Source organism: Talpa europaea, assembly GCF_964194135.1.
Source record: "Talpa europaea genome assembly, chromosome: 4".
In the NCBI taxonomy this organism is placed as follows: domain Eukaryota; kingdom Metazoa; phylum Chordata; class Mammalia; order Eulipotyphla; family Talpidae; genus Talpa; species Talpa europaea.
In genome coordinates this window covers 126,345,922-126,370,642 of record NC_140070.1, presented here as the reverse complement: position 1 = coordinate 126,370,642, position 24,721 = coordinate 126,345,922, and the positions used below count along the sequence as shown (strand labels likewise).

General features: G+C 37.0%; 1 protein-coding gene across 1 annotated transcript in view; it reads left to right on the top strand.

Annotated features, from left to right (window-relative positions):
* Positions 1-24,721, top strand: part of FNDC3B (fibronectin type III domain containing 3B) — a gene marked incomplete at its 5' end in the record, with an annotated part of 243,117 nt that overhangs the window by 110,701 nt on the left and 107,695 nt on the right. Inside the window, 2 exons of the mRNA XM_084232401.1 lie at positions 2,833-3,073; positions 6,136-6,420. Of these exons, the coding sequence (XP_084088527.1) occupies positions 2,833-3,073; positions 6,136-6,420 (526 nt within the window). The remainder of the gene's footprint in view (positions 1-2,832; positions 3,074-6,135; positions 6,421-24,721) is intronic.

Here is a 24,721-nt window from a genome sequence, read left to right as displayed (position 1 = left end):
TTCACCCTGATTTCTGCAAACAAAACGAAACAATACATTGTCCCGATTTTTTTAACAGCATTAACGAGAACTTACTCTAATTTTTCTCTTCTTATTCTTAGGCTATGTAGATAAATCTTACTGTTTAGTCCTCTTTTTCTAACCTTTTGAGTATCCAGTGCTGAGCACATAGTATGTGTCAGGAAATAACTGTTGAATGCAATTTGTGTGCCTCTGGACTTTCAGAATTTCATTTACCTCAGTTGGAAATGAATCTGTCTTTTCCATGGTTGTTTGTGAAGATTGAAGACACTTTCTATTGCCTCAGGATTTTTGGACTGAACTCTTTCTGATGTCTATATTTTTCTGTTATTTTAAAAAAGATTTTATTTATTTTTGCATAGAAAAACTGGGGTGTAGGCCACAGGTATGGGAGTGAGAAAATTCACCAGAGACAGAGTGGGGAGCAGAACAGGCAGATTTACTGAAATACACTTAGGGGAGCAACGGGCGAGACCGGTGAGGTCTGCTGCACCATATGTAGGTTAGCTCCATGGCTAGGGATTGAACTCAGGCCACCATGGTGGGCCATCACAGTGACAGTGCTGAGACTTAACCCCTGGTCACCAGTGAGGCTCCTCTTGAGCCATATTTTTAAAGCAAAGAATGTTATTGCCACCATTTTGTGAGTTGCTTATTGTTTTGTATGATATTGTTCCTAAAATTTTCTTATATTTGGGGGAACATAGGTATAATTTCCTTAGATATAGATGAAAACTGAATTTGATAAATACATTGTAGTTTGTGTTATAGGAGAACAATATTCAGCATGGATTACTGATTTTTGCTTCTGATTATTTCAGATTAATATTTCATGTCTTAAAAATATTTTTAATGCCAATATGGGCCTTGATTGGTAGGTTAGGGAGCAAGTGTACAGAAAAATAGATGTTTTTCACAAATGCCATAGAATAATTTAAGATAATTAAAAATGAAGTTGTCAAACAGTTTTTATATATGTAGAGAATTTATGGTTTCAAGAAGCTGCTTAGTTTTCTTACTGGAAATCTATTATTTTCTGAAGGATAGTTTATATTTCAAACCTATCAACTTTTTAAATTATGGAGAAATACTTATTGTTTTAAAATATAGAAGTAAAAAGCTAATGTTTTAGCTCTGTATGTTTTTCTTTTTTGTGACTAGAATTCTTTGTTAGTGCTTTTTATATCGCTTTTTTAAAAAGTGTTTTGATAATTCAGAAATTATATGATAAAACATTAAAAAAATTGTCATTATATGTATATGCCCTGTTTATATCCCTCAAAGAATCAATAAAAAGTTATGTCCTGCTTTTTAGTAGGCAGTTTGACTCAGAACCTTAATAAAGAGTTACTATTACTTTGTTAATGAGCTATGCACATAGCTTATTCTGAAACTATTATGCATTGGTTTATTAATAAACAGATTTTTGTTTTCTTGAAGATTAATTCAAATTAAACCTGTCCTATAAAATATAGGCTAAACTGATAAACTTGTCATTTTGTACTAACCAGTATTTTTTTAAATGAAGTTTTGTATATATTATATATTGATACCAATGTATACATACATAAATATTTAGAGTTTTTAAAACATGATTAAGTCATTTTATTTTGCCTGTAATCAACCTCCTGGGGTGTAGTGTGAAATCCATTTCAATATACCAAGTTTAATTTTCAGTGTTTTTTTTTTTTCTTTTTTAATTAAACTTCCTATTGGTGTTTGTGCCTTATTGTCTTAAATATTGGATAGATCAGCTGGTCTCTTTGGCATCTGTGTCTGACTTCTACAGTCAACCTTCTGCCCTCTTTGAGCTCATCCTTCCAGGTCTCTGACCTTGGGACCATTCTTTCCACTGTACCAGCCCTACCAGTTCTTGAGATTCGTGAAGCCTTCCCTGATTCTGCCATTCCATGCTTTTGTTCTTTGTACCCGCAGTTTTAACCTTTTGACTATGGTATCTATTGTATTATTTCTTGTTTTGTGTCTAAGTAGAACTGTTTGCTCTTAGAATAGGAAGCATGAAGTTGACCACAGAGGCAGTAAATATTGGCATGGAACTACCTTACTTACCTTCCTTGGGTAAGTTAAAACCCTATGAAGGAAGTATGGACAGAATGGTGATTGGCTTATAGTATGTCCCTTTACAACACTCATAATGTCATCAAGACATCTTCGGGCCAAGGTGTCTATCTTGCTATGGAATTGCTCAAAATATTCATTTGTTAAAATCCTCTAATTTCATCCAAATTCTGAGGTCTCAAGTTAAATGGCCTTTTGTACTCTTAAGGCTTCTGCAGTTGGTATTCTCTGTGCCTCCTAAAGTCCTTAAGATGATGGAACTGTGTGTGTGAATGCAGGAACAGTGCCTGGTGTCATCAGGCATATCTGGAAGCTCAATCCTGGAAAAACTCTTGTGTGGCTTAGAAAGACTTTCTGGAAAATCACTGAAAGGATATACTCAAAGTCATTCCTAAAATTGAGCTTCAGCACACATGTTTTGTCTTGGAAGAAGACTTCACCTGCAAATTTCATGAGACAAAGGAGATTATCAAGCTATTAAATTCTAAAAAGTTTTGGTTAGAATCATATGGTTCATGAAAGGTTTATTTTCAATTATTTTAATAGTTAACTTACTATTTCTAAAACTCATTTAACTGGTTGAATTAGATAACCAGAAGTCAAAATGCATTCATTTTTGTTTCCTCTATGGAAAAGAGAAAATTAAAATGAAGAAGTCATTAATACTTTGTATTATTCACAGAGTGTTTGCTAATAATACATACTACACTTTCTGTTTGCTTATTTTCTTAGGTGATTGAAGACAACACTGGTGTCCGCCGGGTGGTAGTCACACCCCAGTCTCCTGAGTGCTACCCCCCAAGCTACCCCTCAGCCATGTCTCCAACCCATCACTTACCCCACTACCTGACTCACCACCCGCATTTTATTAACTCACACACGGCTTACTACCCACCTGTTACTGGACCTGGAGAGATGCCGCCTCAGTTTTTTCCTCAGCATCATCTTCCCCCTACAATATATGGCGAGCAAGGTGAGTAGATTATTGAAAAACTGTTGAAATGGGCTACATGCTTAAGTACCTTATGGGATCAGAGAGCCCTTTGTTTCTTCTATAGAAAACATGGTCTAAGGGAATCTACCTGCTGTATCAAGTCGATGGAAAAGTCTTCCCTTCCTTTATCTAGGTTGCAAATATTACTTTGTAGGTTTTGCCTCTTTTTTTCTGTCCATTTTCTGAAATCCCCTCTCTTTCTCTTCCCCCCTACACAGAGTAAGGAGGGGGATAAACACTTCTTATCAGAAAAGCAGTGGTTCATCGAATGTTCCTATGTCCTGTTCATGTAGTTTTATGTGAGAGTGACCTGGGGCAGAACAGAAGCACATATTTCCTAGCTATCCATATGGTCTAGCCATTGAAGGGGGATGAAAAGGTGTTTTCTGCCCCATTACAATGATAGGAGAATGTGAGGGCTCAATAACCTTTGGGTTTTCTGAATGCTCTGTGTTGCAATCTTGGAATCCCCTCACTGTCATCTCGGTATTCAGGAACCCTGTTTTTAATTTAAGAATAGCTATTAATAAAGCTGCAGTTTCACTGACTAGGAGGCAAATACTTTGAAATGAAAAAGAGTCTAAGATAGTGACATTATGTCTTTTTAGCTTTGGCCTTGGTGTTGGTTTTGTCTAAAGCCCTTCTCTATCAAGATAGATACTATGAAGCCAGATAAAGGAGGGTAAAAATTAGACTTTAACCTCTAGGACTTTGGCAAAATGATTTTTTTCTGACTCTGACTGTGCACTGAAGCATTTTGTTGCTTCAAACATTTATTATAGTCAGATAAAATGTATGAGAAATTCCTTTACACCATAGCATCTCAGAGCAAATTAACACCTCATTTTCTCTTATCATTTATACATGTATTTTCCTCTGTATGTTTATCTTACATTATAACTTTTTCTTATTAATTAAAAAAACTTTTTTTTAAAAGATTTATTTGTTTATACAAACACTGGGTACAGTGAGAAGCGCGGGAGGGTAAGCAAATTCACCAGAGCGGGGAGCAGAGCAGGCAGAAGGACCGAAGTACACTGCTGAGGGGAGCAGCGGGTGGCAGGAGAGGTCTGCGCCCCATGTGGAACCCTCCTCCGGTGGCCGGGGATCGAACTGGCGCTGCAGAGGCTGCAGGCAGCTTTGCAGTCCAGTGCTCAACCGCTGTGCCACCGGGGAGGCCCAAATAAAAAAAAAACTTTTAATGAAATATCCTTTTGCAAATTTAGGGGTAGATTTTGTTTTTGTATAGTTAGAATTTTAGCATCATTCAAAGGAATCATGTCCTATACTAGTGTATGGCTAGATGATAAAATCAATCACTTCCTATTAACCTTCTTGCCTTGTGATAGGACAGCCCCAAACGCCAGGTAGTAGGCATCTGCTTTGAAAGCATTTGTATAAAAAAACTGAAAAAAGAAAAAATCAGTTAATTAAGTGTAGGGTTTTGTTTTTTTTTTTTTTCCTTCTTTAAGTGTTCAGTGATTTGAAATGATACAGTAAATATTTGAGTGTTTATCAGTTTCAGGTCAACTCTGAGCTTAATGACATTGGAAAAAACATTGGCTACTTGATAAAAAGTGTCTGGCCTGCCTAATTTTAGCAGTCTGTTGTTAGTTAGATGCCACAGAGTTACTGTTTTGTAAATGGTGTCCTTTGCAATTTTAGACAAAACAGCAGTATGATTCAAATCATCATTAGAATTTAAAAAAATGTGTGTTTTCATTTCATAGTGTATTTTGGTTTAATTCTATTAAAATAACACAAGCTAGAAGATAAAAGTGTCTACACTGACTGCAACTTAAAGAAGGAAGTTTTAAAAATCCCTTTGCTTTATAAGTAAAAAGCCCTTTGTATATGTATTGTCTTATTTTAGTTCTTAATATGCATCCCTAAAAACAATTTAAATACTTAATTTCCCAAACCATAAGAGTTTAAAACTTATCCACATTTTTAAAAGATTATTATATCAGTGCCCTTAGTGAATATATATTAAATCTGAAGTATAATGAATAGAAAGAAAATGAAAGCTGGAACTTTATCACTAAACAAAAGAAACATCAATTATTAAGTTCTGTAGGGTGACTATGCATTCCTAGGACAGCTCTGGTTTGGGATTCTGTCCAGAGAAATAGAGGTCCTCCCTTTTAACTCTCAGAGGTATTTAGTCTTGAACGGTAATTTGTATAGTTACTCTATTCATTGGGTGTTCTTCTTTCTTTTTTTCACGTAAGGACCTAATCTGTATGTTAAGTAATGTTTTTAATAAAATAAAAAATTTTATTGATTTAAAATTTTAAATTTAAAATAATGCTTTGCCCTGAATATCATGCAACTATTTTGAAGGCTCCTATTTTCTTGTATGCTTAAAAATCTTCATAGTCAAGCCAATGACACTCTGCTAGTCAGTGTGTCTTGCCTTCTGATTACTCCAAGATAGAAAAAGACCACAGCTTAGTATGTTTGGCACAAGGTGCATAGAAGACTTGTATTTTTTATCCCTGAGGTTTTCCCTTGAATGTTTCACCTGATTCTGTACGCTTTATTTTTAATGGGATTTCCTCATCTCATTATTTTCTTAATTGATTGAAATTTTGGGTCTTAAATAACGCCTTATATTCTGTTTGCTATATACTTTCAATAGAAATGCTATTCTGTTTATAAGCATAGGTATATTCTTAAATATCTCAATTCTAAGCACATGTGTAAAGGGGGTACTTTATTCCACTGTTTTTAAATATTGCGACTAAAAAACAGTTTAATAGGGATAATCAGACTTAGTTTTAAATTCAACTAGAATATGAACTCTTTGATGACAGTTACCTCTTCACAATTTTTGAAACATTTCTGAACGTACAGTATGGTCTTTAATGATTAATTCCTTGATTGTTTAGAACTGAATGAGATTATATTAAATATGTTTTTATACCATATTTAGTAATATTCTAAACTCTTTCCTTCAGTAGTTAGGTCATTTGACCATTTAGTAATTTACTATTGACAGTGTAAACTGAGCTTGCATTTGTCATAATGATCCATTTCAGAAATTATACCACTCTATGGAATGTCAAGCTACATTACCCGAGAAGATCAGTACAGCAAACCTCCACACAAAAAACTGAAAGACCGCCAGATTGACCGTCAGAATCGCCTCAACAGCCCTCCTTCTTCTATCTACAAAAGCAACTGCACAACCGTGTACAATGGCTACGGGAAGGGCCACAGTGGGGCCGGCGGTGGTGGAGGTGGCAGTGGAGGTGGGCCAGGAGTTAAGAAAGCAGAGCGCCGAGCCAGGAGCAGTCCAAAGGCCAACGATTCAGACCTGCAAGGTAATGTGCTGGACATTTGCCACAGAGTGAATTATCAGGACAGGGACAGCCTAAAAGGAACTACTCTTACAATATGAAAGTCATTTCATGGTGGTTGATTTCTCTGCTGGGAGTGATTGAATAGACCTTCTCTGATCTTTTTCTTATTAAGGAACGAATATTGCATGGCCTATTTTTTATTAATACTTCACGGCCGGTACCTTATTTTTAGTTCACATGTGCCAGGTAACATTCTATTTGATCTCAGTAACCAGGATCTGGAAGTGTCTTCACGTTCACCTACTTCTGTTGTTTTCATTCTAAGCAGACGCATGTGGAAGAGATCCAAACTAAGACATATAAGGCCAGTTCAAATCTCAAAATAATTTTACCTCACAAAACCAGATTGAATTACCTCTGTGCTATGGTGAAAATCATTATGTCACAAGAGCACATGTCTGTTTAGTTTCAGGCATTTGTTTTTATTTAATACCACCTTCTGCATCCTGAATAAAATTTTCAGAGACCAAGAATTGGGGTACCACATATAGGATCTGTTCAAAAGGGTATGTTTTTATTTTGTAGATTAATCTTGTGAGTTTATAGAAGTTAATTTAGGAAGGAAGGCATATGCACTTTAAATGAGTTTAAATTTTAGGTAAGATTTAGAGACAACATAATTTGATGCTATAGAGGTTAAAAACAGAAGCTTCTTGTATAGGTGTATATATAGAAGGTATGTGAAGCAAAAAAGTGTAACATTTTGATAAGCAAGGTGAGTGTAAGATATGAACAATTGTGAAAGAACAGGTAAAGCAAGAGACAAGATAAGAATTGATTGTAAACACTCAGTAAATAAACTCTCTCCTTATTGGATCCTGTCCAGTAGAGACAGGGACTGTGTAGTGAGCATGTGTTCTGCATGGAAAAAGTGGAAGATTCTGTATGTTTGGTTGTGTAAGGAAGACTGGACTGTGTAAGGGTAGAGGAAATTTAGATAAAACCATGTTTAGCTAAAAAAAAAAAAAAGATGTTCACATCAACATTTCCCTCATATTATGCATGTGATAAATATTAGCATGTAAGATACAATGAAAGATTAACAGTAATTTCTCTAAGTAAAATATAGGTTCATTCGATTTTATTCCTTATTATTTGTATTTTCCAAAATTTATGCGGTTATCATACATCATTCTTATAATTATTAAACAAAACATAAGCTACTATAACAAAGGATCCCGAGTTTAAGAGGCCTTTAAATAACTCTTAAGGCAAAGAGCAATGTCTGCTATGTAGAATGATTTTTTAATCAAATGATATTATAATTTCTAAGTTTGAAGTTAGATTACTAGCAATGGTACAGTTTATCCCCATGGCATATAAGAGAATTCACAATAAGGAGAAATAGGTTTTCCTCAGGTGAGTTTTTGTACAAGAATAGAGAAAGTGACTGTAGAAGCTGTCTTCAGAGAGTTTATGAGGTTTGGACTACTTATCTGATTCATTCTTTGAAAGTGTTTTTCTACCTGCCACCAAAAAAAAAAAAAAAAAGACATAAGGCATATAAATACATACAATAGAGGCAGGTGAAATAAATTTGATTAAGCTCTCAGGGGCAAAGAGATAAGAAGTGAAGGAGTATCAATAAAAGAGCTGAAATTAGCATATAAAATTAATGTTGTATAAATCTTCCTTATACATGTGGTTATTTCATAGCATATATGCCTAAATGTGTAACGTGCTCTTTATCTTGTTCTCATAGTTGTGAAAGGAAATGGATTGAAATTTATACAGAAGTGTTTTCAGGCGTTTGTGGCATTTTATGAGAGAGTAAAAATTATTTTGGCACCTTAAGCACTTTGCTCTTGTTTAGAAAACTTGTTATTGTGTTGTGAGTGTGCGATCAATTTTCCTATGGGCCTCTGGGAATGAGTGTTTCACAATGAAAGAGAAAAATTTTTTCTCAGTTTTAGTTCAAGCTGTTCCAGTGTTCATTTTCTCATCACATTTTTTGCCTTTTCACTGAAAGTGCTACTCATTTTATGTACTCTCGCTCATTTCAATAAGGATCTAAGGTGATTTATATATATTAGATAAAAATCAAAAGTGTCCATTTACCCAAATGAATTGAGGCTCTCTGCCTTGATAAAAGCCTACACCGGAATAAGAACTTTATTCACACTTGCCAAAACTTTGGAGCAACAAGATGTTTGTCCTTCAGTAAGTGAATGGATTAACAAACAGTGGTACATACAGACAACGAAATATTACTGACACTAAAAAGAAATGAGCTATCAAACTATATAAAGACATGGAAGGACCTTAAATGCATATACCTATGTGAAACAAGCCAATCTGAAAAGACAGATACTGTATGATTTCAACTATATGATAGAAAAAGTCAAAACTGTGGAAACATAAAAAGGCTCATGGCTGTCAGTGGTTAGGAGGAGGGAGGGATAAATAGGTGAAGCACTGAGGACTTTTAAGACAGTGAAGCTACTCTGTGTGATACTGTAATGGTAGATACATGTCATTATACACTTTCAAACCCCATAGAATGTGCAATACCAACAGTTAGACTCTAATGTAAACTAAGGACTGTAGATGAGGGTGATGTATCAGTGTAAGATCATCACTAGTAACTAATAAGCATTTTGCTTGGATGTAGGATTTTGATAGGTGGGCAGGCTACGTGTAGTAGACATGGGTTATGAATATATGAATATATGGTCACTCTCTTTACCTTCTGCTCAACTTTCTGTGAACCTAAAAACTATAAAAAATAAAGTATTTAAAAATAACTTTATTTTTAAAGGCATATGAAGACATGAGTAAGTTTATACACAAAAGAATTCTGTAGAGTGGCTTGATGTGAGCCATGTATTTGGCTTTGAGCCTCCTGGTTGTCAAAGCAAAGAGAGAAACATGAATCAGGCGGAACAGGTGAACAAAAGCACCTCTTGTTCATAGACTCCATTATATTGCTCATGTTTCAGTTCTGTCTGCCTCAGAATGTGGTTGTTTGGCTAAAAAGATTCCAAAAGTCTTCTTTCTGCCTTCTCGTGTGTGGGAGTGTTCCCTCATGCTGTCTTTTTGCTTAAATTTTCCACTTAAGACTTTTCTACCCAGGAAATAAGTCTCAAATAATTATTTAGTTTACAGTGCCATGTGATTAGTGTTGAACTATAGTTAATATTACTGTGATTGACCTGTGTATGCATTCATATGTGTTTTGCCCAAGAATAGGATATAGCTTTAATCATGACATGTGGTTTGTGGTATTTTTTTGCATCCTATGTAAGGTTAAGATTTCCACATTTCCAGGGGAGGCCAACCTTTTCACTTCAGAATTTCTTAGCTTTTGAGAGCATCTACTTATTTAGATTGTACCACTTACAAAAGACTTTTTTTTTTTCTTTCAAAAGGGTGACTTTTAAATTTATACCTGGTCCTGTGATAAAGTTAAGTCCATGTAAAAGAAGCAGACACCTTGATTTATACAAATATATTAAAACGATAGGTTGACTATTCTCTTGAATCCTTTCAAGACAGCTTTAGAAACACTAGTGGAACTTCAAAAAATAAAAAAAAATACAGGTCCCTAAACCTCATTTCAGACCTACTGAATCAGAATTTCGTTACCTGATCTGGTAATAATTTTTACTCTCTCTTTTTTATCATACCTCCACCGGGAGGCTGGTCAAGAGAACTACTGTTCTAATACTAGGGATGATCACAAAGGGCGTGACTCATTAAGTTGTACATAAGGTGAAGTGGAAACTTTGTTTTACTCACTATTTTCCTTTGTCCTTTTAAAACCATGCCTCCCACATAGTAGGATCTCAGTAAATATTTGTGGCATGAATCCTATCTACTTAATTGCTTTCTTTTCTGGTGCAAGCCTGTTTGAACACATGCCCCTCTTAAATCATTTCTTCTTCCTAGAAGTTAGTGGCTGTACTGCTCAGAGGTACTGCTCTGCAGCCAAGCCCTTCTTTCATTTACTATCACCTTAGGAAAGCTCAGGGAAGATAAGAGTCCCACAGTACCCCTGAGGAATTGAAAGATTCCCTTTTCCTTGCTCTGCCTTAGAATTAGTAGTATGATGTAGGACAAGAACCACTGGAACTACGGTATCAGACATATGAGACTTAAAATTGGACTTCATTACTTACCAACTTTTTGCTTTAGTATTCCCAAATCTCTGTACTATTATTTGTAAAGTGGGTATTTTAATTCCCATTATTAAATATTAAAAATAGCCTAGCTCAGTTCCTAACACCTCATTATAATGGTAACCTCATTACTTGAATTTTTTTTACTTGAATTTTTTTTAATGAAAGTTTTGTTCTGTATTTGTAAAGATTTATTTATTTATGCATGAAAGAATTGGGGTACAGGCCAGAGGTGTGGGGGGGGGGTGAGAGAATTCACCAGAGATGGGGTGGGGAACAGAACAAGCAGGCTGAAATACACTGCTGGGAACAGTGGGCGAGACAGGAGAGGTCTGCTGAGCCATGTGGGTAGCTCCCTGGCCAGCCGAGGCTGCAGATAGCTTCATAGTGCTGTGTTTAACCCCTTGTGCCACCAGGAAGGCCCTTAAATATTCTTACTGTTTTCCTCCTATAAGTTTTGGATAACATATGCCCTTCTCAAAATGTGTGCTTTCTACCCTCCCATCTGATGGCCTTCCTCCTTCCCTTCTGGTCTCCCCTGGCCCCCACCTTTACCCCCTGCAGCTCCCTCCATTGAAAGCCTTGAGTGACTTCCTTCTCTTTAAGCCCATCTTACATTTTGAATGCTAAATCCTGCACTCCCAGACTACTACCTCCCTGAATGAAGTAGAGATGTGCCTTGTGCCTTGAGATGCCAGATTCCTCTCTGTGGATACATAACAGCTCCACATGAGGGAACTCTTGGGGCATCCCTTATCATGGGCCCTGTTTTGGACATCTCCTGACACATTTCTTACAAGTTTTAGTTATAATTCCCTTTGCTTAGGCTCCTGCTTAATAGACATTCCTGAAGGACCACCTTATTTTAAGGTGGTTTTAAGATATATGATTATCTATTTTCCACTCCATCCCACCTTCCTCATTATGACTACAAGTACATCAGACCCAACATGCTGTTCCATTTTTTTAAGGAACTTCCATGGTGTCTCCATTGTTCAGAAAATTTGGTATAAACTGCTGAATTTAATACTCATTTGCTTCCAACAGTACTTCATATTTACCCTCCAGATTACCTAAGTTTTGCCCCATTTCAGGAAAATGCCTCATTCTCTTTTCTTAGCCTGTCTTTTCAGTCCCTCTCCCTAGCAAACTCCACTCCATTCTTCAAGAACAGTTCAAACATCACCTCCTCTGTGAAGCCTGGTGTTTTTCCCAAGACATAATAATTAGTTAAGGAGAAGAATTTCAAGAATTTCCCCCTCATTTTTCTTGTGCTTTTCCAGCATTTGATTTTAGATCAGAGCTTAGGCACCAAATCCATAGTTGTTCAAGGACAGGAATGGAAAATTTTGTCCTTTTGTGCAGAATGTTGTGCAAGAGCTGGGCCTTGAGCCTGTTTTGTGGCCAAAATCCAGTTAAAATTGTCATGTTGCCTCTCATCACAAAGGCTAAGAGACTTTGTTTCTCTTTACTGAGTGAGACTAAAGTTACCTTTCATTTCATCCTTGGTAAAAACCAAGGCATATGGCATTAAGGAAGTTGCCCAGTGAGATACAGGTTGTAACTAAAATCCCCCAAGTTTAACCACAATTGTAGTTCCTTTTTACCCTCAGGAAGGGGAGCAGGATTATGTGTATCCAGAGGGGAAAAAAAATAAAAACTTTGGACCTCCCTGGTGGTGCAAGGGGTTAAGTCTCAGCCACTACAGCATAAGTTTGATTCCCGGCCAGAGAGATAACCCACATGGTACAGCAGATCTCTCCTCTCTAGCCCGCTGGTCCCCTCAGCAGTGTATTTCAGCCAGTCTGCCTGCTCTGCTCCCCACTCTGTCTCTGATGAATCCTCTCGCCCTCCTGCACCTCTGGCCTATACCCCAGTTCTTATATGTATAAATAAGTAAAATAAATCTTAAATAAAAAAAAAAGCAATAACTTTGGTGAGGATCCACTATCTAAAAATATTAAAAGACCCAAGCAATCTGATAAATTGTGGTACCTTTCTGTGTGCTGGGATAGGGCTAGGGGATAGAGAAAGAGAAAATACATCAAGAGTGCTAATATGGTCTCCTAAACACTTTTTTGTGTAAAAGCATGTCATTTATACTGTTGATACTGCTGACCTCTACCTCATCCCTGGATGAGTATATCTTTCTCATTCATTTCTTGAACATTTGAAAACTTTAATGGAATTGTAAAATACAGTAGAAGCTTATGTTGTGAGTTGTGTGATGCGCAAAAGTCTTTTACTAGGCTTCAGTTTCCGTTTCTATAAAATGAATGGGTGGATTAGTCAGTGATTTTCAAAAGCTTATCAATGAATAGGCCTTTTTAATCAATCTTGTGTGGATTCTCCAATTAAATGCACTATCCTACATCCCTACAACCATCACTCATACACAGGCATCCTCTGAGCAGATGGAGCTGGTGCTGCTGTGGCTGGAATGGGGTCCTAGTCCTTAGGCATCATTCACAAGGCTTTTGCAGGGACAAGGTCCTTACCTCCCTACTCAGTCTCAGGCCCGCAGCTTCAGCACCATCTGGGAACTTGTACATGTGCCCTCATGACCTGCCCCAAATCTCCTAACAGTTTGTGGAGTGGGGGCCCACCAATCTGTTTTCATTGGATTTTCCAGGTGATGATAAGACACGGTAACATTTTTTTTAATTTTATATTCCCCATACAATGGCAACTCCCTTATTTTGACCCCAATCCTTCCTTTCCCTGCCCCTCCCCCCATAGTGTGTCTCTGGTTCATAGTTGTTTGTTGATTTTGATATTTTCTTTCTTAGAGTTATTCTTTTTCCTGATCCCTTATTTAGGTTTTCTAGATTCCTGCTATGAGTGAGACCATCCAGTATTTTTCTTTTTCTTTCTGGTATTTCGCTGAGCATGATCCCTTCCAGCTCCATCCATTTTGCTGCAAATGGCATGTGTTTATCTTTTTTGAATGCTGAGTAATATTCCATGGTATATATGTACCACATCTTCTTGATCCAGTCATCTATTTTTGGGCATTTGGGTTGTTTCCAAAGCTTAACTATTGTAAATAGTGCAGCTATAAATATAGGGGTGCAGGTGCTCTTTGGAATTAATGTTTCTGAGACACGGTAACATTTGAGGACCACTGACCCTTTGATTGTCGTGCAGTTTTAAGCAAGCTTTTAAGCATATGGGATGGGGTGAGGAGCCTTCATTTAAAATGCTTGATTTAAGTTGAAGCATATATTTCTTTTGTAATTAGTACCTGGGTAATGATGAGCATAGACAGATGGTGAGAGATTCCCTTTTGTGCGTTGCTAGTAGTTATGTGAAGTCTTACAGAACTTACATTGCCATGTGGGGGGAAAAAATGGGACAAAATGGTTAAGAATTCCAAACAGAAGGAAATGAGGATACTTTTGGCATTTGACCTTTGAAATTGTTGACAATCCAAAGATTCAGTAACACTTTAGATGAAATTCCACCACATAGAGCCATAATTTCTGATTGTAGCGCTGAAAACCAATGACAAAAGCATTATTCTTGTGCTTTATTCCTTCAGAGATACAAACTGCCTTCTGCCTCCAGGAGTATTCCTTATTACCAGATTTTGGTATTCAGTTCCTTCTCAAATGGTATCCCTGATATTTTTGTCTCTCTCTTTTCCTGTCATTGCTCAGAAATCGGAATCTGACCCCAACAGCTGCTTACTCAAAATTAGCAAAAAACTTTATTCATTTTGCTGATAAGAATGAATTTAGTAAGGTTGGGGATGACTTTTTCTCGGGAGTTCTGAGACTGTGAGCATTTGCAGACATGTGGAGTCTGCCCTCCTCCTGCTGGTGGGACTCTGGCAGGGGGTGGCTGCACCCACCTGTAAGGGGCTGACAGTGGTTTCCTTTGTTTGGCAGGACCAGGACCAGCCTGATGTTAATAAGGTTTGGAATGTTGGGAGTCCAGGCAGATTTCTTTTGGAATCTCTTTTGTTCTTGGCTCCCTGTAAGAGATAACACTGGTGTTTTTCTGTTTAAAGTAAGATAGGGATGGGACTTTTCATACTTCCAGGGTAGCTGATTTCTTCTTTTACTTGCAACTTTTTCTATCTCTGGAGCCAGTATTGCCCGAGGCATGTTGGGACAGGGTGTGTGGTTATGGAGGAGTCAGGGTTTTTCTCTCCTGGTATGTGTGCTTTCCTCGCCGCATTTGAAAATGTACAGTTGCTAGCTGGGTTTGCATTATTGCTTCATCTCCCAAGTCTGTTTCATCTCCCGAGTCTGTAAGTGATAAAAAAAAACTGTGTGTTTTCACCTGCCTGCAGCTGTGGATGAATCCTAAGCATGGCAAAAATATCAAGAAAACATGAAAAAAAATGAAAAGTGAGCTCAGATCAGTGGTATTCACCCATCTTTCTGCCAAATAAAGTCTGAAAATGAAAATAGTCCAAACAAACCCAAAAAAAGTTTAGTGCTTTAAAAGTATCGTGTGGGCATCTGGGTCAAAAAGCAAGAGACATTCATTTTAGCAGAGAACTGGGCACTTAACACTCTCATTTTATTTGAAAGATAGGCCTCCAGGCCCATCCCCCAGTTTAGATACTTCCTGGCAACTGGTTGAGATCAGAGCAGACTTCCAGACGTTGGCAACATCCGCTTGCATGTGGGACAGGCTTGGGCCCAGAAGGCTGTTTTCAGGAGTGCTGTTCATTGACATGTGCCTCTGATCTGGGCATTATCCCCTGATGACCAGAATTGGAGAAATCAGACTATGAATAGTTCTTTCTTTTCTAAAAGCCTCAGTATATTGATATTGATATTAATGTTATCATCATCTTCCTTATAGAGGTGTTGACTTTACTGATACAAGTCAAAATGTGAGGCCTAACAAAAAGGAAACAGCAGTGACCCAAATTGTTTCTAAGTGTGGTTGTGTTTATCAAGTTACATCACTTGCCCTGTCTTTTTTGCCTTTTGCTCTTTCTCCTCCTCTCCCAACTCCCCATATTTTTGTTTTAATTTGGAATGTTTTAGCAATATTAACTACATCCTTCAACAGGCAGAATGAGATATTTTTGTCATGTCAGTTGAAGAAGCTTTAACCCATTAAGTCATACTTGAAGCTTCACATTTTTCACTTACATATAAAAAAGACAAAATGTCAAAAAATTTCTTAGAATTTGCTTTTGAAGTTAAGGTTCACCAACAGATCAAGGACAGAATTTTGATTAGTTTCTATCATGTGAAAAACTTATCTTTGTAAACTCACATAATTTTCTTTTGCTTTCTTAGAAACTGATCATAAAGGTATCTAGATGGCATCAGAACCCTTGTTGTTGAACAGCAAGTGGTGACATGGTTTGTTTTTGGCATCTATATAATCTTCAGTTTTATTGAATTGAAACTTTCAAATGTGATTAATTTAACTAAGTTGAATTCTGAATTTCACTGAGTTCAGAGATCATCATCAAAATTGTACCATACTTAGAAGCAACATAACCTTGCAAATATGGATTTAGCCCCAGCTCTGCCAATTGTGATCTGGATTAACTATCTTTGGACAAGATAGTTAATCTCTCAGAGCTTTGGTTTCTTATGTACATATAGAATGGGAATAATTAATGGCACCTATTTCAGCAGGCTGCCATGCATTCTTAATGCAATTTTAAAGATACTAAGTGTCTTAAAAGATGTTACAGAGTGTGGGTGAAGAAAGACTTTAATATTTTCCTGCTAATGAGAACTACTTCCTGTGATCATGTAGCAGAACTACCATTCTGTGAGTGCACCCCTCAGAGTGCTGATGGCCAAAGCATCCTGCGGTCAGGTCATGTTGGGTAACATTGCATGCCAAGGACTTGAGACTTGCATGGATTTCCAGAAACATCCAGTCCCCAAATAAGTCTCTAGTATTGCTACCCACAAACAACCTGATGAATTCTGGGCAAGGATAAAATTCAGCCCATTTTTCTCATCTTGGTTCTGCCTTCTTCCTGGGTTGGTTTCTTCTGTGAGACTGAGGAGTAGAGTGTGAAAACTCAGCACCATAATGTATTTGAACCTGCTTAACTAAACATTGACTGCTTTAAAATATTTTGCCTATGTATGAAAAGTGTTGGGGGGAAAAGAGGAGGCATTAGCTGAAGATGAATTAGCTAAACAACTTCTATTTATTTTGCTAATACCCTACTGCTTGATCTGGGACAGTAGTTAACCCAGGTGGATAAGCTAACTAGGAAATCCAACACTTCTCTCTCTTATACACTCTCCCACGTTGGTACCATATTGTAATTGTAGCCATTGATGCATTATAGAAGGTATTCACATGGTGTGAATGTCCTCTGAGATAGTCTCCACATTTGTGATGGAAATTGGGCAACTTTCCAGCTACAATGCCAACAGATTTTGATTTTGCCAGCGAATCTCCTGTTGAATTGGTTCTGGAGGAGCCCTGCATATAACTACTGCAGCAGAGGCCGTATGTTGAACAACTGCACTATGACATTTGTAGTCAGTATTGCAAATGTGCTAATAAGAAGTCATCCTTTCTTTCTTCACCAGCCTTGACTTTTATTTTAAATTTGGATTACTCATCAAACACACCGCACTGTAGCAGACTGTGTTACCCTGTTCCAATTTTTGGTGTTACAAAATGAGACCTTAAAATTCTCATAAGAACAGAGTAGCGAACCCAAGAGTGAAATGGGAGGATCCCTTGGGAATGATAGTGATACCAATTGGGTGCTTGTGATTTATGATATATACAAAATGAAAAAAAAAAAAGTATCAATAGCACTGTAGTTGACTGCAAAATTTCTTTCTTTTCTGCTGCTGAATTTGCATTTTGAGAAATCTGCCCCTGACTTTTTCCAGATTGTGATTACTACATTCTAGCTGCATCAGAAGAGAGAGATATCCCTATAGATGCTGGCCTTCGAAAAGGCCGGGAAAGACGAGGCCATTGCTTGTGGGCATGATACTTTCCCGGCATCAAGGGAAATCCTGATGGCTAAGGCAGACTGGGAAGTAGGGAGGCAGGAGAGAAGTAAGAAGGGCCCCCAAGGAATGTCATAATAGGAAAAAGGAAACAATTGGAAAATAGGTAGAATGAAAGGAGTAAACATAGAGGACTGAATAAAGGTAATTTGGAAGAAAAAAAAAACAAGAGGCAAAAAGGAGATTCCATCATTTCATTTTTATATATTCCATATTCCTCCCATTCCCACTTGGGGGAAGTTTTCCAGAAGAGTAGGGTTGTGACAGAAAAGCCTTTGCCCTATTGTGGTCCATGAGCACTCTACTCTGAAGAAATCGCCATGCAGATAAATTTCTTTTTTTCTATTTCAACTTTCCTGACACTTATATCTTCCTTTTATTTATTTATTTTTAGATTTATTTGTTTGTTTGTTTGTTTATTTATTTATACAAGCACTGGGTACAGTCAGAAGCACGGGGGGGGGGGGAGAGGATGAGAGAATTCACCAAAGCTAGAGCAGGGAGCAGAGCAGGCAGACTGACGAAGTACACTGCTGAGGGAGGCAGCGGGCACGGCAGGAGAGGTCTGCACGCCATGTGGGACCCTTGCCTGGCTGCCAGGGATCGAACCGGTGCTACAGAGGCTGCGGGCAGCTTCGCAACCCAGCACTCAACTGCTGGTGCCGCCGGGGAAGCCCACTTATGTCTTCCTTATCTGCTTGTGACTAATGGGCTGGATTAGAACATCCCCTGCTAGTATATACTGATTTGATAAGAAATTAAAAATGATGTCCTATCTAGAACTTTGAAAGGAGTTAGCAGTATACTATATTGAGGTATTAGCTTTTTGAGCAGTGATCTGTAGTTGCTAAAGTGATCTTTTAGAGTTTTGAGATTCTTAAAATTTGGAAATTTTTGGGCCTCCTATGGTGATAGCAGGCAGTTGAGCGTGGCGCTGTCAAGCTGTTCACAGCCTCTGCAGCACCAGTTCGATCCTGACCAGCTGACGGTCCCACATGGCACGGCAGACCTCTCCTGTCTCTCCCACTGCTCCCTGCTCTGTCTCTGGTGAATCCTCTCACCCTCCCGTGTATCTGGCCTGTACCCCGGTTCTTGTATAAATAAATAAATCTTTAAAAAAAATTGGAAAATTTGACTTTTCCATCTTTTTTAGTTTGACTTAAAAGCTTAAAAACCAGTGTTTGCCTTTATCCTTAAGATTAGGGTGCATTGATTATAAAAGCAGCCTGTTTTAATTGAAGATGCCATGATTGTTTTCAGGTCTGTTTACTGACTGCAGTTACTTTAAAATGCAGACAGTTCTTAAGTGAAAAAAGGAAGTTCACTCTTAGTTTATCTTTATACATAATAAAAAGGAATATTGATAGGATTTCTATTAAATGCCCAAGTCTTGTTTTCTAGGGTTATGAAAACTATTCCATGAGAGTATCTTGAGTGAGAGGGAATAACCGGGTTAATGAACATTTTTAAAAATATATTCCAATAAATTTATTTATTACTGGTGCTCTTTTTTTTAACCTGACTTTTAGTGATTTATTTGTATGTAGATAGCTATATTACTGGTGTTCTTAATTGCCGTGGTGAACTTACATTGACCTCTTTCCCCTACTATTTGAAAAGATAATGTATGGAACAGTAAGATTCTTAAAACCAAGAGGGCTGGAGAAACTGCCATAGTTTAGGCTCACTAAGCTCCTCAGAACTATTTCAATGTCTTGCCAAACACATTAAATAATAATAATATTTAGTCTTTCAGGAAAATTTATCTTTTGTGGAATGTTACTCCAAGGAACTCCATATGATATCAGCATCTCTTGAAAACTCTAGTTAAAAATTATGTGTTATTTAAGTGAAAAATGGTTCTTAGTGCCTTAATTCTTAAGCTATCAAGTTTTTTTTGAAACACAGTGATACCACTAATATTATTTACTCTTCACACTGTAATCTTTGAGAGAATGACTGAAATTCAATTGCAATTTTCAATTTGAAACTATATCTTCATTTCCTTGATGATTTCTGTGCCTATGAATTATTAGTCTTCATAATTTCAATCTCTGGACTCAATACCATCTGGTATATTATGAATGAAAGCAAAACTGTCTCTATTAAGTTAAACTAAGCCATTGCTGCATTAGTATTTTGCAGAAGAATGGATATACATTAGATAGCTTTTACTCTGTAGTGAATATAAACTGTAGTGGAGATGGATGCATTACAGAATCAATAAGATTTCCTAAAGATTTGCCTGATTCTGCAGTGCAAATGTGATGGTTTTCTGCATCATTTCTTTTAAATAATTTCAGGGCCAGTTGGTTTCCACTCTGGTCATGCTCCCTATAGTTGCAAAGGGAGATCCAGTAATCTTCTTTTATATTAGCCTTGTTAACCTAAAAGTTCACAAGGTCATTTAAAAGGCAAAGCATATTTATTTGGGAATAGCAATGTGGGGAGCACAGGTTCAGGTCAGAAACCCAAAAACTGTACCGAGGAGAGACAAAGTTCAGGGGTTACTTGTCTAGTGAGAAAGAAGACTGGTAATTGATGAAGTAATTGTCAGGTGAAAGAGTCACAAGGTAAAACAGTCAGGGGAGCAATCACAAGGTAAAGTAGGTGTAGGCTCACTTTTGTCTGACTTTTCAAACAAGGTAATACCATTCTTGCTGGATTCTTTGATCATTGGTAGTTTGACCCATTACATATAAGACAATTCCTCTAATGTGCTTTGTCCCAGCTCCATTTAAAATAGCTCTAGGGATATCAACTTATAACAACTTGTAACGACCTCTATACTTAAACTTGCAGAGCTTTGTTTATATGTACTTGATAACCTGTGGCCTGTTATGTACCCAAAAATATAGATACTCACCTATTCTACTCTTTTTCGCCTATTTTAGTTTTTGTTCATTCAGTTACTACTGAGGTACTTCTTTTGTTTGTTTTACTTTTTGAAATGGTAGAAGATGTAGGAAAGGCTAAATGAAAAAATTTTTAGTACTAGATTTTTATCTTAGGTCTCAACCCACTTACTTTTGAAGAAGAGATTCAAGACTTGCTTTTATATTAAAACTTTATTGCAAGTTGGTTGAATGACTCTGAAGAAAAAAGTATTTAAGATAAATTCATGGTCATTTAAAGGAAATAACATGATCTAATTGGTAGATTATCTGTGTCCCCTTATTTCCATTTCCTTCTGGTTCACCCCTTTTATCCTTGTTTATTTTGAGGACTATTCTCACTGGTGGGTAACCAGCTCTATATAAGAGGATAAAGGAGAATGTGTCTAGATTGCTATGTCTAGATTACTTAGTAGTTTTAGTAAGAATTGATATGTGAGAACCTGAAACTTAAAATGATGCTCAGAAATTATAGGTTCATTCATAATATTGGACAGATCCAAAGGAAATTGCTATTTTATTTAGGTCAAAACAGTTGAATATTCAAAATTCATATGATTCATCCTAATATTTCAGACCTACTAATAAGATTGATAACACATAAATATCTAAATGATGTATATTTCTATTCTGTTTCTTACCTGTTCAGAAGACATTTCTCCCCTCTACAGTGTCAAGAGGCTTAAGGAGAAAGAACAGTGAGCATCAAGAAATGCAGGTGATTTGTCCACTGAGAGGTTAATTTTTGCAGGCAAGATGTCAAAAGTGATATTTGGGGGGAGCAGTAGACCTCTTTAAGGCAGGATATATAAGTTTTTGCACTGGTACCATGAGATAAAATGGAATAAGTTTAGAGTATCCAGGATGGTGGTGAGAGTACTATTGATGCTAGTGAATGAAACACCCAATGAAAAATGAACCATCTCTAGACAAATGGTATTCATATGTAACAATTACAATTAGACTTTATATAGGTGTGGTGGTTTTGTTCTTGGGGAAAATTTTTTCAAAAGAAATCTGAGGCATTTGAGAATTGGATGTTTCATGGAAACTCTTGTGTGTAATTGTCAAGCTTACTCAATTTCATAAGTACTCAGGCAATATTTTCAGGCCAAGATTTATGGACATTGTACATAGTTCCTGCTACCAAAAGAACATTCTCTCCTCAGGCTTATTGTAAAGCATATTTCTGACTTTCTGCTACACTATTGTGAGCAGATGTCCCTCAGCATTTTTAAATAATTTTAATGCACAAGATGGGGGAAAGGGAACATTAAAAGAAAAAGATCAGCATTAGTTTCTGTGACAAGGAAACTGTATTTGAACAGGGGCAGTTGTCCTATAAAATTTTTTATCCCTGTACTAAATTTGGGATAGTACAAAATGATAATCTGGTCTGTTGTTGCACACCAAACATTCAATTGCAAATTCCAGTTCAATATTAGTAGGACAATGAATTCAAACTAAAAGGTTACGATAAACTCTAGCACTGTCCTGACACATAATATGAACTCAGTCCATTTAGTTTGTCTTGAATTGTTTTGTTCTATCCATATTCATGTTAAAGTTACTACTGTCCATGAAGAACACACAATGGAGTATACCTCTGAAAGACTGTTCATTTTCTTTATGTAGCAAATTACCACAAGGTCAATGATTTAAAACAGGTCTTTATTCTCATAACTCTAGAGAATACAGTAATCCAAAATCAATGTCTACTGGGCTTGAAATCTAAGTGTTGGCAGTTTCTAACTCTCTCCAGAGGCTTTGAGTAGCATCTGTTCTTACCTCTCCCGGCCAGTGGATGCCAGCATTCCTTTACTTGCGGCTGCATCACTCCCGTCTCAAGATGGGCCTCTTCAAATCTCTCTGTGCCATCTTCAGATTGCCTTCTCTGTGGATGTCAAATCTTCCTGTTTTACTTATGAAAAGGATACATGTGAATTCATTTAAAGCCCACTCTGGTAATCACAAATAATTTTACCATCTCAGAATCCTTAACTTAATCATATCTATAAAGACATTGCCACATAAGATAACATTTTTTTTAATGCCCATCCCCAAGATGACATTCTTACATGGGTAGCCTTTGGGGGCCATTTCCAGCCTACCGTCAGCTGCTTAATATCAGCAGGTGACTGATGGGATGAACAAATTATTCAGAGCTCCATATCTGCTATGGATTTCAAAAATTATCTGGAGCCTGATTGTAGAATTATAAGGCATCCAAAAATAAGAAATTGATGAAAGTAATGAAGTTGAGGTACAAAATCGAGATTGTATCAATGAAAAAGAAAGAAAATCTAAGCTTTGAAAACTCAGATATGAGAACTCAGATGGATTATACATTATCAGGCAGAGTGATACATGACAGATGCCATGACAGTTTGTAAATGAGAAATGAAGGGTGAAGTATCAGTCCCAGAGATCACCCTCTTCCCTGTAGCCAAGTTCAGGCCACATCAGATGTGCTGGTGGGGTTGTATAATCAACCCCGGTGGTATTGCTAGGACCTTAATAAGGGGGAAAAGAAGTAGAAGGGATCACATCATGTTACCTGTCTGGAATAGCTTCTCCAGTTCTTTCAGTGATTTAAAACATAAAGTCTGCTTAACTTGTCATTTAACTCTACCCATAGTCATGAGCCTTTGGTTTTTGCTACTTACGTGTTTTTTCCATGAGAGTATCAATCACTTACAGCGTGTAATATGCCTGCCAGTTCCTTTTGGAACCAATTTAAATGAGAAAAATGAAGGACATTGGGAAAAACTTCTTAAGTATGTCTGGTAAATTGTTTTACTATTTGAGAACAGCTCTGCAGACTGAAATACGTTTTCCATTTAGTAAAATTTGGCTTGTGTGTGTGTGTGTGAGCCACAATATTCATGGAAATATGTTGAAATCTTAAACGTAGAGAATATGACTTATTGCTTTGGGTATTACTTTCTGTTTAGAATGATGTTATGGTCTACACTACAATATATCTCAGCAGCAGCATTCAAAAGAAGAACAACTTCAGACTACAATGATAAACATGTATCATAATTCACAACTTCTTTTTCTGGATTCTTTAGATTATAGAGCAAGTGTGCTATAAACCCTTGCTTTCGCATAGCACATTTCATCAAGTAAACATACTCTGACACTTGATTTGTAGATGTTAATATCAATACTGAAACTTAGGTCTAGAAATTCACATTGATTATTGTGAAACAGTAAATGTTTGTATGTCCAAAACATATTTCATTAATTGGATTCTTTTTCTAAATTTCCAGTATTGTCATAGTGCTTTCATTTTAAAAGACTTAATTTTTTTTAGAGCAGTTTTAAATTCATGCAAAATTGAGAAGGCACAGAAATTGCCCATAAAGGAGCATGTTTTTTAATCTGTGTGCTTGAGCACTTTGATAGAGAATTTTTCCTGGAGCGAGTCTCTCCACTTTTAACTTTTGCTCTTTACAGTTCAGTCTTCACACAGTAACCAGGGGATCCTGTTAAAAGTCTCCATGTTTTCCTTCCAAACTTAGCAGAAAGTGCAGACTTTTTACCTTTGTATCAAAGTCTGCATCAAATTACCACTGCTTGATTGTGTAGCCTCAGCTCCTTCCAGTCCTACTCCAGCTCTCATGCGTTCTAGACACATGGACTTCCTTGCCAGTCCTTTAACAAACCACAGGCCTTTCCTGCCCAGAAGCCTACACCCTTTCTGTTGCCTCTGCCTCAGAAATTCTCTTGCTTTCTTGGTATGCTTGGGTCCTTGTGGTCCTTCCTGGAACAACCCAAGTGCTTCTGAGTAAGAGAAGCCTTCTCTAACACATCACCCTAAAAATATTCTTCATGGCGCCGACTACTCGGTGACCTGTTCATGGTCGATCATGTCTATGTGTATTGTCTATTCTCCTAGCAGAGGTCACCCCTTATTAGAAACAGATTGAAGTTGTCAGAAGTTTACAGAAAGAACTCTATCAAAGGGACTTCCAAACATCTTTTATAGATAATATAAATTGCTGAGTTTGTTTTTTCTTTTAAAATTCTCATTTTATAAGGTTTTGGTTAAAGTTCAGAATTCCATTGCACTTGGCAAGAGTTACCAGATAGCGTATTATGCATATTTATAGGCCAAAAGTACACAGCAGTTAGCACAAAATACTATTTCGAGAAATTGATCTGCCAGGTAAGACTTTTTTTTTTTTTTTTGCTAAATCTATCAGCCCCATAGATGAAAGCCTTTCTTATAAATAAGTCTAAAATTCTCTTTCCTCCAATGTACTAAACTGTCCTC